This window comes from Drosophila ficusphila, unplaced genomic scaffold, assembly GCF_018152265.1.
Source record: "Drosophila ficusphila isolate 14025-0441.05 unplaced genomic scaffold, ASM1815226v1 contig_412, whole genome shotgun sequence".
Lineage (NCBI taxonomy): Eukaryota > Metazoa > Arthropoda > Insecta > Diptera > Drosophilidae > Drosophila > Drosophila ficusphila.
The window spans coordinates 3,478,051-3,491,998 of NW_025064326.1; the positions used below are offsets into that span (position 1 = coordinate 3,478,051).

Below are 13,948 nucleotides of genomic sequence, written 5' to 3' on the forward strand. Positions count from 1 at the left end.
CACAAAGCAGATATTACTACCAAGCGAATGGCTTGTTATTTCTATTTAAGTAAGTCAAACAGTAATTGTTAAAATGTTTAAGTATATACTAACAAAAGTTATATATATTCAATATAAGTTTATGTCAGTAAAAAAAAAAAAAAAACAAAATAATTCACTCTCAGGTTCCACCGAGATTTGAACTCGGATCGCAGGATTCAGAGTCCTGAGTGCTAACCATTACACCATGGAACCGCTTGACAGACGAATGACAAAACCCATTAACATTATTCAGCCTACAATTATTTGCTGATTTCGCACTTTGTTTATACTATTTTCCTATTCAACCAATAACTTAATTTGTTTTTAATCAATTTATATATTGAAGTCAAAAAGACGATGTTAATTCAATATTTCTTAAATTTACTATTATTTCATAGCTTATAATATTACTTATGATATTTTGTTAGAAAATTAATTATAGTTGAACAATTTGTATGTTAAAAAGTTAAAATTTTAAAATTAATTCTAAAAGAAAATGTAATAAATAGCAAAAGAGATTTGTAAAAATAAATTCTTCACTCAGGTTCCACCGAGATTTGAACTCGGATCGCAGGATTCAGAGTCCTGAGTGCTAACCATTACACCATGGAACCGCTTGTATTTCAGCCGTCCAAACCAGTTGAGATTTTTCACTGGCCCTTGATGCTGAGTTTTTTTTTAAGTCGGTGAAAGTAATAATCCCACGTTGATGGTAACTAAAAATCCATACTACTTTGCTTTTCAATATTTTATTTGCTCAACTTTTGTAATTTTTTTTTTGCGATTTTTCAAGCACTTATGACTAATTTGAATTGCCAGCACGCGCATAGTCCGTAATCCGTTTTCGAATGCATTATCACGAGTCGTTGGTTGGTTATACTTGTCCTTAGCACTTAGCCGTAGTAGGAGTATGGGGAAGCGTAGTATCCGCCGGAGTAGGCGTATGGGCTGGCTCCGTAGTAGAACTGGGGGGCGGGCTCGGGGCTGGCAATCGGAATTGGAGCGGGATTGGCACGGGGGACTGGAGCGGGAACAGCCAGAGCGACGGCGAAGAGAGCAGCGAAGACGACAACCAGCTGAAAAGACAAGTAAATTTGGTAACAATAAATTAAGCGAGAACTCTAAGTTTAATTTTTGATAAGATCAAAACGATATCCTGCGAATCTATTATCATATTAGTTATTAGTACTCACCAGCTTGAACATTTTGCTTGTTTTGGTTTTTCCTAAAGGACTTGAGATGCTTCTGTAGCGATTGCAATTTGTGATTTGATGCCGTTCTCCACCTGTCGCCGGTCTTATATAGTCCTCCGCCAGTCGGCCAAAATTCGCACTCATGACTTATTTATGATGTCGCACTTCTGGGCTCTGATCGGATTTATGGCCATTTCTGTTTTGCTCATATCTTTCGGCATTAGTTTCGTTTTCTATTTTTACTGCGATAGTTTTTGTCAAGCCAAGACAAAAATTTCCTTTGCATTCTAATGACTTCTTATTCTCCGTCGATCTTTGATGATGGAATCGGTTGGATATAGACTGGCCTTGAACGTGATTTCATTCTGAGTCTGGAGAATATTTCTAAGTACGCTCATTGCATTTTAATTGGGAATTTGTGGTCCCAAACTTTTGGCTATCATTCGCTTGATTAATGATTCTTGGACCTTGTCGGGTGTACCGAATGAGATTGTGTTTGAAGTGCTCCCTATCAAGATGACAATTGTTCGAGCGTATAATTAATAATTAGTAATAAATTGCGCATAAAAATGATCGAAATATTGAGTTGTTTTTACTTGTTATTAAATCGAAAATAAAAAAGCGTTTTAAAATTCAAAACTATTAATATTCAAACACTTTTACGTAACGACGACATTTTCCTTACATTTAGCTTAAATTAAAATTACTGAAAAAGTAAACACTTTAGCGCTGCTTTTCATCTTTTTGTCCAGAACAAATCCTCTTATCTCATCGACTTCTATTCCGGTTGCAAGTGTATCCCATAAAAATTGCTAAATCATGTATTTTGAAACTCTGGATTCGATCGAATTGACAATAAAGGCAAATGTTTGCCCCCGGCCAAAACGAAACCAAAAGCCGGCATAAAAAAGAGTTAACGCAAGGAGAGTGAGTTGACAAAAGGAACGACACACATTTTGCGGTTTTGGGGGAGGGAATATACTATATACATAGTAGGGAAAGTGGATTGTGGGCGGAAGAGGGATACACCTACCGATGATGATGATGTCGTCAGGCAAACAGATTAAGAAACAATAACGTTCTTTGTGCTCAGTACATTTGGCAGGCATTAGGCGAACGCGTTAAGAGCCGTAATGAGCCATAAACTTGGTCGGCTTGGTTGGCATGCATATGGAATATCAAGAGGTGATGCAGTCAGCGATGAGGCAAAGCGGCTTAGATCCGCCTGAAATCGACAATGTTTGTGAATATAAAAGGCTGCAGTCGAGCAAACATCGAGTGCAGTTCGATTTTGTTTGTCAAGTCGAGAATTAAACCTTTCATCATCATGCTGAAGCTGGTGAGTGTTGATTTTGCCCGAGGACTTCCGCCTTTGATCCTGTAATCGCTAAACGAATGCCCTGCTCTGTTCTGCTCTGCACAGGTATTGCTCTTGTTGGCCGCCTTCCTGGCCGTTGCCGTGGCTCTTCCCGCTCCGGGCCCCAACCCCAATCCCGCCCCGGTGCCCCAGTTCGTCTACTCCGCCGGCTATCCGGCCGTGGGCTACGCCTCTCCGTACGTCTACTACGGCTGATTATGCACACCCGGATTCACTGAATAAAGCTTTTCGATATTTGCACAATGAACTAGTTTTTTAATTTTATGTGGATTTTGAAATATATATTAAAATAAATAGTTTGGTAGTGCAACTTTTCGAAGTCGAATGTTTTTTTGATGCTTTTCAATAAAAAGGAATCGATAGCTTTTCCACAAATTTGCTCTAGAAATTGTAAAGAATGTTGTAATATTTATAAACTGTACCTGAAACTTGGTTTTATGGCAGATGTTATAGGCAAAAATAATATTTTTAACAGCTCATTTTATTACACACTGCCAAGAGCGACAGAAACCCCCATAATTTATCAACTCCAAGCTTATTCTTTATGGCAAATGTTCAGACAACTTTTGCATATCCTGTTATGCAAAAGCTCTCGCAAAGCTTTTCACCCTGAGAATCCTTACCCCTGCGGAAAAGCTCCCTCAACATTTCGAACTGGAGATGTTTAGAAACAAATGCTTATAAAAAAGTTGCCGAATTGAAGTGCCGACGAAAAGTGTGTCAACATTGCGAGGTGCCTAATAGAAGGAGTTTCCCTGCTCGGCCAGACTTCCTGGCACTAAAAGGATGCAGAAGGACGAGCCATGACTTCAGTGTACTTTCTGATTCCGCAACGGATCGAACGTGAGCGCGGTTGCAATAATCGAAGGACTCGTGCTTTGGTGAAGTCTTTCCGAGGACTTCGTACTCCCACTCGCAATCGTAATCGCAATCGCAATCGCACTCGCACTTCGTGGAGCATCCGCCGCGGATGCCGAGTGTCCTGCGGTGCAGTTTCAGTCGAATCTCGGCGTTGGCCTGCAATGGATCATTGGATTCCCAAGCGGCGACTTCGGAAGTCAGCCAAGTAGTAGAGCGCGAGAATTGAACGTGGCGAATTCGCGTGTCGAATCCGTTGGCAGGACATGTTTGCCGGATATGTCAAACTACGTGGGCCCCTCCCACCTCCTCCCGGCGGCTTCCTCCTTCCGAGTGCTTCCCCGAGTGCTAGTGCTTAAGCAGAGGCAGGCTTAGAACCCACAACGCAATAGCCAAAAAAGGAATAAAGCAAAATGCTGGCCCTGAGCTGGATGATGATGATGTCACGCCATTGTCCTGGCCAAAAGTGAAAGTGTTGTTGCCGCTTTTCTGGCTTTTCTGGCCACGGCTGACACATGAGCGGCTTAGTCATGTGCCATTATCCCTCAAGTGAACAGCCTCGTAATTGACTACAAAAGTTACCCGGCAAGAAGGAAACGTGCAAAAAAAACTCACTGCAAATATAGAGAATTAGTGAAATTAACCATTAAGGATTATAGCCAAATAAAGGATAAAGGATACTCTCGCTGAGCCATGGATACTCTCTTTGGACTCTGTTCCCTGCTGCTGCTGCTTTTCTCACAAAACGGTAGGATAAGCTTAGATCCAGCCAGGATTTCATTCATCCTGCGCTAAGTACAATCGCTCGGAACAGAAATATATTTGTTTCAACTGCTACTCTGTTTTCCCACTCTCTTTGTTTTCATAATAATGAAATTCATAGCTGAATGCCAAATGAGTTCATTTGTTTTGGCTCAACTTTTGCCACTCTTTGTTTGCGCATTTATGCGAGCTTGTGCAACTGTGTTTGCGGATCTCTTCTAGCATTTTTTAATGAGTTGAATGTTTAAAAAGCTCTGAAAGGAGGACAAAACAGTTTTGATTTAGGATAAGAGTTTGAGAAAGATTGATGGGTTTCAGAAATATAAAGAAAATGTTTGCATTTACTTATTAAAAAGTTTATTTGAATAAAAGTTTAGAGTGTTTTAAAACCTAAGAGAAAGAGTTTATATTTTTTGTTTTGAAATACCTTAAATATATATTTTATCCGTTCTGCTCTTGAGGCTCCTGAATATTTTTGCCGCCCTTTTTCAACACTTTGCCTTTTCTTGTGTTCATTGAGCTAAGACAAATATTTGCTTCTTTCTGGCTGCCTGAAAATCTTCTTTCAAATGTGCCGGAATTAACCCCTCAAAGGGAACCATTTCTTTAGGCAAAGTTTCTTTCTTTTCAAAACTTCTCCCGCCTCTGACCAAACACATTCATTTTTTATCTTTTGCGGCTACGCAATGTGGCATGGAAATATTACACATACGCCCATTGCGCTTTCGGCCTAAAAGTATGCAATGGAAATCGTTGGGCGCCAAAGGAAGATGCACAGACACCTAAGACGAGTAAGTGATGCCAAGCCATGTGTAAGCCTTTTGTCAGTGTCGGAGGAACCTTCACCCAAATTAGCCCATGGCCATGAGGCTCTCGAAGATGAAACGCTTCTTGGGAATCATGCGAAGGAATTCATTACGGCAAAGCAAGAGCAGAAGAGGGGCAAAAAAAGGATGTGCCCAACTCAAGCCATTTGACAAGCTTTAAAGTGTGTCATGGAGAGAACTAAATAGGCTGGAAAATATGTCTAGATGCTGCACAGCATATAAGGCCAAAGGAAAATCATAAAATATGTGCTTACAACTTTTGCATGCCTTACATTTTCCTAGAGATCAAATTTGTTATATTGAATACCAAAACCAATTATTGTAAAGCTTCTATAAAGTACATTTAATACGTTATTATTTTTTAAGTATGCACTCGTAACTTCTTCTGCCTCACAATACAGTTTACAATGTCTTGATTCCACTTACCCTTTACTTTCACCCTTCCCAAACATGATTGATATGCAGCTCACCAAGGAGCCGAGCCCTAACAATCCAATTGCAGAAATTGTACCTCCATTTATGTGTGTGCTTGTGTATTGCTTACGAACTCAAAAAGACGAATTTGAATTTTTATTGGATTTACTTCAACATTTGCCACACACTCGCATCCCACCTATCAAATGAAATATTATTAAATTCAATTTGATGGATTTGATGCTCTCTAGGCTAAGTATTTGAAAAGGCAAGGGGAGGCGGCATATTGATTGAGATGGAAAAGCGCAAATTGGTAATAGATGAAATTTTTCAATTCGATTGGCTTAAGTTCGTTAGTTGCCTCTTTGGAATGCTGGACATAATTGATTAGGCTTAACATTTATATTGATAAAAGGTTTTCGAGTAAAATACAACATGAGCATTTCTTTTCGTATGAATATTAAAAATTGCATGAGTTCACCCAAAATGATTATTAAAATGTTCGGATTTTCATTTTGACATCAGTGCTGAAAACGTGTTCAAAAGCGTCAGCTAAACAAACATCTCTCTGCAGATAAAATTTCGAATCGAATTCCTTTCTACGTTCACATGGTGCCGGTAGATTCAATTACCAATAATTATTTTGGCCATCCATGAGCAAAATCCTTAAATAAAGTGTCGACAAACACAATATTTTAAAGCAAGTTCCTATCTAGTTTGCAAATAGTTTTTGATATTTATTTTTAATTTTGTCCGTTCAAAGGGCTTCGAATTGCTTGTTTGAAATTTAAGCTGGCTAAGCAACGTGTTTTGAGGAAGGAAAAAAAGGTTTTGGTTGCTGGGTTTGGCAATAAAGGTAAAAAAAAGTGGATCGCATGTCAGGGAATTAAGGAATTTGTCGCTTTGGGAATGTTGATGAAATCATAGAGAAATGTTTGGGCTCATGTGTATAATTGCGAAAATGCTTATTAAGAACATGCATGCCTGATCTTTAAATTGAACTTATTTCCTTGGTAAAGGTAAACAGCTTTAAATAAACGTAAAGTATAAGTATAAGTATACATCAGCTGTCATAGCTGTCTTAGCCCGTTTTATTATTAAATACCTTGGAAGCCCTTATGCTTTCCTTATTTTTCCCTGACCCTTTCCTTGCTACTATTTGCTATTAATGAAATGAAATTGTAAGATAAGAATTTCTATTAAAACTGAAGCACAAACGGGGGAAATGCAAAAAAAAAAAAAAAAGGAGGACGGGATTCAAAGGAGTTGGGCTAATTTGATGCCTTGAATATTTCATAAGAAATCAAAATGTCTATATACAGATACATTCATTCACTGGCTGCTGGCAGCAAAGCTAATTAAATGCAAGCGGGGTAAATGAAAAAAAATCTGGGTTAAATTCCAAAGCCAAAATGGGAAACTGTCTATATAAATTATGATTATTTTTATGAGCTGCAAAGACCGCGCCTTAGCCCCTCGCAGAAGTGATAAATTTAATGCAAAAAGTGTTCGTTTTCCGCCCTTTGCAGCTGCAATCCTTGGCCAGCTGGACAGCAGAATCGGGGGGAGTGGCATTCTCTCACCGCCCCCCACCAGTCCGGCCACGCCCCCACTCAGCCTGCAGCCGTCGACGCCATCAATAACGCATTTTGTAAATGAGTCCTTCATCATCGTCTGCCAGACAGTACAAAAGGATATCGACACCAAGTGGCGCGATCCCCGCGGACAGACCCGTGAGAACACCAAGGGACGCGTCCACATCGAGAAGAAGACGGCGGGTAAGTGGTGAAGTAATGACCCGGCCGAGTGGATAAAGTCACTGGCTGCCCTGCGAAAGTATTTCCCTGCACTTTACACAAAGAGAATGAAAGTTGCGAGCGACCTGGCTATGAATAATGGCGTGCCTATTAAATCATTCTGAAAATAAAAAGCCAGAGAGAATTATCAAGTAAACTTAGAACTAGGATGAACATAAATAATATACGACTTAATTCGAAACTAGCATAGAAGTAACTTGATTGAAAACGAAACTTAATCGTTTTAGGAAACAATTTTGCAATAAGAAACTTATATTTCTCTCACATGCATAAAAGGATTTTCTTTCTGCATTTGTTTCTTATTTTAGGTCTGTTGGCTTTGGTTTTCGAGCACATCTCACTGGAGGACAGAGGCAACTGGACTTGCGAGGTGAACGGGAATAGAAATGGGAATCGGAATGTAAATGTTGAACGTGAATTTTTGGCCTCCTTCGAGCTGCTCGTAAATCGTAAGTTGACTTCAGTTTCCAGAGCACAAAAAACATAAAAGACGAGGTCGTAAACTCTGCAGTTGAATCTGTTTACTTGCCTTAACTAAGAATAAAAAATCTTCAATCTTTTGCTAACTATAAAAATAAAATCGCATTACTAAGCGGTGATTATTTGGAACCTTATTTAAGAGTAGATAATTGTTAGGGTGTTAAACGTATTATGTCACTGAAATATTTTAAATCACTACTACTTTAAAGAGGAAAGAATGGTAGTTTCCTATCTTGCTTGTGAAGTTCAACTTTTCCTGTTGGCTTTGCAATTTTCTCTTGCAAGAAAGGTCAATTCTTCTTCATTTGCAATTTAACCACTGGCCACAATCCTCTCGACCACTTTTTGCGCAAAACTGAGAAGCAATTTCCGCTTGACAAATCATTTAATGTGTTTACAAATCAGAATGACTGCTTTGCAGCCACATTTAAAGTAACTCGATGAACTTGCACACAATCTGTCAACTTACCAATCAAAGAGAGACCAAGTAAACAGAGCCAGCAAAGAAGCTGGCTAGCTAGATAGATACTCCCACACACAGTGAATATAGATAGAGAAAGGGAAAGGGGATGGGGGGCTATCATGACTGCATATTTACACACGGAATTTGAACAAGGAACCCCCTTTTCCCCTTCATTTTCCCATTCCCATTCGACCGGACCCGCAGAGAAAATCTCATTTGGCAAGACGGAGGAGGTGCAATCGGTGCGCGAGGGACGCGATGCGCTGGTCAATTGCTTTGTGGAGGGAATGCCCGAGCCGGAAGTCTCCTGGCACTACAATGGCGAATATATAAACAGTAAGTAAACACTCTAAGAAAAACTTAAGGAATACATAAAAAAACTAGAACATATATCACTTAATTCCATTTGCTTTTGCCATGTTAAAAGTATTCAATTTAAATTTGAATCTGTTTGGAGTGCTTCAGTATTAAAGACAAGCTTAAATCTTTGCTTTATCCAACTTAATAGAAAAATCTGCACATATATACGTATGATATGTGTGCAAACTAAATCACGAAACCCTTTTTATTTTTAATTGTAAACTGACAACCAAAGGCTTGCAGCCGAGATTTATTTAGTTTAATTTTCAGCGTGCACTTTGTGCCGCTGGCATGGCAAACTTGTTAGCCATGCAACTAAGTTCTCCTCCGATTCTGACCAATACACCCCCTATAACCCCCCCTATCCCCTCATCTTTGTTTGCAGCTGTAAACTCGACGAAGCACAATCGCCTGTCCAACGGTCTGTACATCAGGAATGTGAGCCAGGCGGATGCCGGGGAGTACACTTGTCGGGCGATACGTATAACACCGACTTTTTCGGATACCGATCAAATAACGATATTGCTAAGGATACAACGTAAGTGTCACTGTCCCACTGCTGGTGGAGTGGTATGCCACCCATCTTAATCCCTCCTCTGCAGGACACTCCCACACAGGACGTGCCGCCCTCGATAATATTTAATCTTGAATTTATTTTGCACCCCACTTGTTGGCAATTGCATTTGGCTGCCGCTCCCCTTTTTAGTTGGTCCCCGTTTTCCCGGGGAACTGCGAGAGGCGACTGTGCAACAAAATCTTTTGCTGATGGCAACCTAAAGTCGCTTAAGCCCCTTCAGTTTTCAGTTTTTCCCCCTGGGAAGTGAGCACGCTTCGTTGGCTTTAATGAGATTTCCAGCTCCGAGCTGGGAATTCACGATTGAAGTTATCCCCGCAGCTCTAAGAAGGGAATTCCTTCCGGATGTCAGGGTCAAGTGGCTGGGAAATGCAAATTATTGATGCAAATTTCCTAATGAACATATACCCGACCTACGATTTGCTGGCGAAGAGCTCGAAATCAAGAGGAGTCCGAATTCCGCAGGAAATTGGATACCTAGGTTTCCCCCAGGGGATCGCAATCTTATTAGCCCCAAAATCTGTTTAGGAAACATAAAAATTCAAAAATCTCAAACGCAAAGTTTATTTATATAAAACTTTATATATTTCTTACACTTTTCCTTGAACCTACGTTTTCATAACTCCAAAAACAATACATCGACAGAACAGATCATTTCTTCCCATGAAGAAACCTTAGTTTATTACAAACCAATAATTTCTGGCATTTGCCAACCGAAAAAACGATCTCCTGGAAGTCATGTGCACTGGTGACACTGCCGGGGAACCAAATCCCTCATCGATATTGGAACATATGGCTTCATAAACAACCCAAAGCCTGGCAAGCCAAATATGCAGAAGCTCAACTTCATCCAGGACCCAGATGATTCCCTCCCTCCAGCTTTCCCCAATCGCCTCCCCTTCGAATTGAGTTGCCGTCAAAATTTTACTAATGACTGCCGCTCGAATATTTGCACAAGTCAAATCTAATGCACTGAGCGAAATCAGATCTATCAATATATTTTTGAAGTTCTTTTAGATGTTATTAAAGTAGGTAGCTTGGTGAAGTGGTAAAGGTTTAAAGCAGATTTATTGTACATATATGTTAGGGATTCCCTACAAAATCCCAGATTTTGTTCTGAGTGCATGTATAGCCAATTCGTCGGGCAGCTGGCAACTGGAAGGCAAACAGCAGGCGAGTGGAAACCGAAACTAATTTGCTGCCCAGCAGAAACTCCCTGAAAAGGGACTCAGAATGAGAAACAGAAACACGAAGCGCTGCAAATGCTGCAATCTATAGGTTTGCGTTTCCCCAGCAATAAACTTCAATGGAGCGCATCGGCGACGATGGCGACAAGGACACCAGGACATTAGGACACCAGGACACCAAGGACACTGGGACAACGACGAAATGCTAAAATGTGCTATTAGCTGGCGACCCAATAGAAACGAGGACGAAGCTCCCTGGGGCTTCCATCCAACCAACAATTACAGTGCCAAAGAGTTATGACTGACTGGGAATTTACTTTTATGGGCTTAAACAAAAATTCTTCAGAAAATTAGAACTAATAGAAAATAGTATATTTTAAAGACTTTTCATATACAGATTTCCATAGACTTTCCACCATGGAAAGTAAGTCGAATACAGCACAAAAACAGACCTCAAAACAAAGTGCGATTCAATCTTCGATACTGTATTTTCCATTTCTTTGCCATCCATTCCTCGACTTAAGGCTTTCACCATTTTTTTTTTTGTTGGAATTTTGTTTCAACGACAGCTGAAGGAGAATGAAAATTCCTTGCAACGAGAAGAGAGAGGAAAACTGAAATCTATTGTTCTTGTGATTTTATTATTGCGGTTTTCGCACTTCACTTTGTGCAGGCGACAAAGGAGTCAACTTCGCTTTGGTTACTTTCATATTTTTCGAGCTTACTTGAAAAACTTGAAGGTATTTTATGAACTACTCCCACACTTAGCTTAATTTCAATGGTCTGACCAACAAAGATACAATTTTTTTAATGTAGGATGTTGGGTTTCGGTAAAGGATTTTAGCAGCGACAACGACAAAGTGCAACAGATATCCTTCTGCCCCTTTTCTCTTTTTTGTGCCACTGCCACCTTTTGGGGAGATTGAATGGGTGTGAAGACCAACAAAACCAGGCCAAAGTTTCTGGCTGTCAGAATGCGGTCACAAAAAGCGCACTTAGAGAAAATTGCCATCGGAAATCATATACATATATCTGCAATATTATCACCAGAAAATAATCTAAAAACTGTATACATGAATACATGTTATTATGGCTAATGGATGTATATTTTCCCCAAACCTTTTCAGATAAACCCTACTGGACCTTCAACGAGACTCTGCCGGTGCAGTACGCCTATGTGGGCGGGGCGGTTAACCTGAGCTGTGATGCAATGGGGGAGCCGCCACCGTCTTTCACCTGGTTGCACGACGGCAAGGGCATCGTGGGCTTCAATCACCGCATCTTCGTGGCCGACTACGGGGCCACGCTGCAGCTGCAGGTGAAGAACGCCTCGCAGTTCGGCGACTACAAGTGCAAGGTGGCCAATCCGCTGGGGATGCTGGAGCGGGTCATCCGGCTGCTGCCGGGGGCCAAGCCCTGGGGACCCACGCGGTTCCAGCTGAAGAAGCTCTACACCGACGCCTTCGAGCTGGACCTGCGCTCGCCCCGCATGACCAACGTCTCCGCCGAGATGCAGATCTACGGCTACCGGGTGGCCTACCTGAGCGACACCGAGTTCAAGTTCTCCGCCGGCAACTGGAGCTACGCCAAGCAGAGGGACTTCTCCGTCCACCGGGGTGGGTATCTATATATTCTACCTATATGTTCTACCTATATGTTCTACCTATATAACTATTGTTACTTATTTAAATAATTGAAAAATTCAACATAAAGATTTCCACATAGCCAATAAGTTTTGTTTGATCTCACACAGTTCCAAATTCAAACTGTTGCATTAGTTTAATTCTTCCTTCTGTTTATTATTTAATTATTTCTTCCTAATATTATATATGTATACGATATTTGTTATATTTATTAATTGTTTAATTCTTACTTCTGTTTATTTTTTAATTATTTCTTCTATGTATAATATATGGATACTATATTTGTTATATTTATTATACTTATCATATGTATCACTTCCTCAATTCCCAGGTTACCACTTTATAGTCCCGCACCTCGAGCCGAACACCACGTATCTGATGAGGGCGGCCAGCCGGAATCTCGCCGGATTGAGTGACTGGAGTGGCGTGAAGGTCTTCACCACGGCGGCAGGTTGCAGCTGGAATCCGCCACTATATCCGATATACGCACTCATTCTCGCTTTGGCCTGGTCATAGAGCTGGTGCCATTCGAATGGCAATACCAGATACCAAAAACCAAATGCAATCCCATCCCGAACTCGTTATTGTTGCTGCTAAGTTTTCTGTTTTCTTGTATCTTCTGTGATAGAAATTTGTGTGTGCAATTCACTTAAACCTAACCCGAGAGTGTTTGGAGGAGGGAGTTATTAAACGAAATGCTTTTTGCTATATATACGACGATATCTGTTTAGCCTATTGCCAATTTTTGCTGCCAATTTTCATTCATCGATCGCAACGCATTTTTTGTACGATTTTTATGATAAAACAAGCATCAAGAAGTTATCAACGGACGATTTTGAAGTGGGCGGAATCCTTACAATACATACAGTACATATGCATTGTCAACTCTACCTTATAGTTAAATATGAAAAGCCCAACTCTACATAAATGTTGTTCAAGCTAAAAACTAAATCGATATACAAGTAAACCCAAACAAACCCGAAAACTTTGATGAATTTTACAAACGAATGGAAGTCCAAATTATTGATTATAAATTAAATGAGAGCAACTCGATAATAGAAAAAATGGATTGAATTAGCTTAATTGAAGTGGAAACGAAAAATGAAATGAGAAACGAGAAACGAAACCCCAAAGTAAAACCAAATGTTTAGCTGGTAAGCAGTGCGTATGAGTAATACAAAATAAAATTCAACTGAATGTGTATAAAAACGACTTTTATGTTTATTAGGAAGGGTGGGGATATGGTGTTATTTAGCGAATTAAATAAATTTATCTGAATCTTAAAAAACTGTTAATATAGCTAACAGTATGGGGATTCCCTTCATTATAATTCCTAACGCATTTACTTAATTTAATTACTTGAAATGGCTAAGTTACATTTAACTTCCGAACCATTTGTTGAATAATTTCCTGCCTTCTTTAACGTGCTACTTGATGATTGTTTGATGACCTTTGTTTGTCACCATCTCCCATAAAAATGTTTATCATATTCATTAGAGAAAATCTCATATTGCCTACAGTCCATAAACATCCGGCAGAGTCTTGAATATAATGGCTGGCTCATTGTTTATGCCGAACACGCGTCCAATTACTAGGACTCTACAAGGATACTTCGCACCAGTGGCGGAGTTTTTGGGGGTTCAAGTCCGCCAAAGCACTTTTATAGCTCAATTGTAAGGTTAAATAATGGCATTCTTGGAAACTCTTTTTCTCTAGAACAAGATAAATTGTTTGGCAAGTATTTAGGTCAATTTTTTTAGCCTTTGTATGACATAAACTTCCTTTGTTTCATACAAAAAATCCTGGATCCGCTGCTGAATCGCAAAAGCCCCTCTTAACCATGAACCCCCCTTTGTGGCAATAAAAGAGAAGACGATAAACTAACTCATAAAAGTCAATAAACTGTCAAATGACGAAACATTTACATCACTTAAGCATAAATCTCTTGCCCTTCCGTACACTTTGTCCTGT

General features: G+C 40.0%; 3 protein-coding genes and 2 non-coding genes across 5 annotated transcripts; 2 read left to right on the forward strand and 3 right to left on the reverse strand.

Annotated features, from left to right (window-relative positions):
• Positions 1-162: 162 nt before the first annotated feature.
• Trnaq-cug lies at positions 163-234 on the reverse strand. The gene has a single exon. It is a non-coding gene; the product is annotated as a tRNA-Gln (tRNA).
• Positions 235-563: 329 nt separating this feature from the next.
• On the reverse strand, positions 564-635 carry Trnaq-cug. Its single transcript has one exon. It is a non-coding gene; the product is annotated as a tRNA-Gln (tRNA).
• Positions 636-754: 119 nt separating this feature from the next.
• Positions 755-2,039, reverse strand: LOC108094124 (neuropeptide-like 4). The gene is made up of 3 exons (XM_017194546.2): positions 1,900-2,039; positions 1,215-1,722; positions 755-1,097 (listed from the first exon to the last, which is right to left on the reverse strand). Exons 2-3 carry the CDS (start codon positions 1,356-1,358, stop codon positions 915-917), a joined length of 327 nt encoding a protein of 108 aa, XP_017050035.1. The 5' UTR covers positions 1,359-1,722; positions 1,900-2,039; the 3' UTR covers positions 755-914.
• A 424-nt stretch (positions 2,040-2,463) lies between these two features.
• On the forward strand, positions 2,464-2,836 carry LOC108094129 (neuropeptide-like 4). The gene is made up of 2 exons (XM_017194552.1): positions 2,464-2,553; positions 2,638-2,836. The coding sequence occupies exons 1-2, from the start codon at positions 2,542-2,544 to the stop codon at positions 2,785-2,787; spliced, it is 162 nt and encodes a 53-aa protein (XP_017050041.1). The 5' UTR covers positions 2,464-2,541; the 3' UTR covers positions 2,788-2,836.
• Positions 2,837-3,387: 551 nt separating this feature from the next.
• On the forward strand, positions 3,388-13,180 carry LOC108094183 (neural cell adhesion molecule 2). The gene is made up of 7 exons (XM_017194644.2): positions 3,388-4,198; positions 6,983-7,231; positions 7,579-7,719; positions 8,418-8,549; positions 8,959-9,111; positions 11,462-11,950; positions 12,309-13,180. The coding sequence occupies exons 1-7, from the start codon at positions 4,144-4,146 to the stop codon at positions 12,491-12,493; spliced, it is 1,404 nt and encodes a 467-aa protein (XP_017050133.1). The 5' UTR covers positions 3,388-4,143; the 3' UTR covers positions 12,494-13,180.
• The last annotated feature ends 768 nt before the right edge of the window (positions 13,181-13,948 follow it).

Excerpts from the sequence above, each read along its gene's own strand:
- LOC108094183 (XM_017194644.2), top strand. The coding sequence starts at position 4,144 with ATGGATACTCTCTTTGGACTCTGTTCCCTGCTGCTGCTGCTTTTCTCA. Across the intron at positions 4,199-6,982 it reads GCTGCTTTTCTCACAAAACG|CTGCAATCCTTGGCCAGCTG; the intron begins GTAGGATAAGCT and ends CGCCCTTTGCAG. Across the intron at positions 9,112-11,461 it reads GATATTGCTAAGGATACAAC|ATAAACCCTACTGGACCTTC; the intron begins GTAAGTGTCACT and ends AAACCTTTTCAG.
- LOC108094124 (XM_017194546.2), bottom strand. The coding sequence starts at position 1,358 with ATGAGTGCGAATTTTGGCCGACTGGCGGAGGACTATATAAGACCGGCG. Across the intron at positions 1,098-1,214 it reads CAAGCAAAATGTTCAAGCTG|CTGGTTGTCGTCTTCGCTGC; the intron begins GTGAGTACTAAT and ends TTGTCTTTTCAG.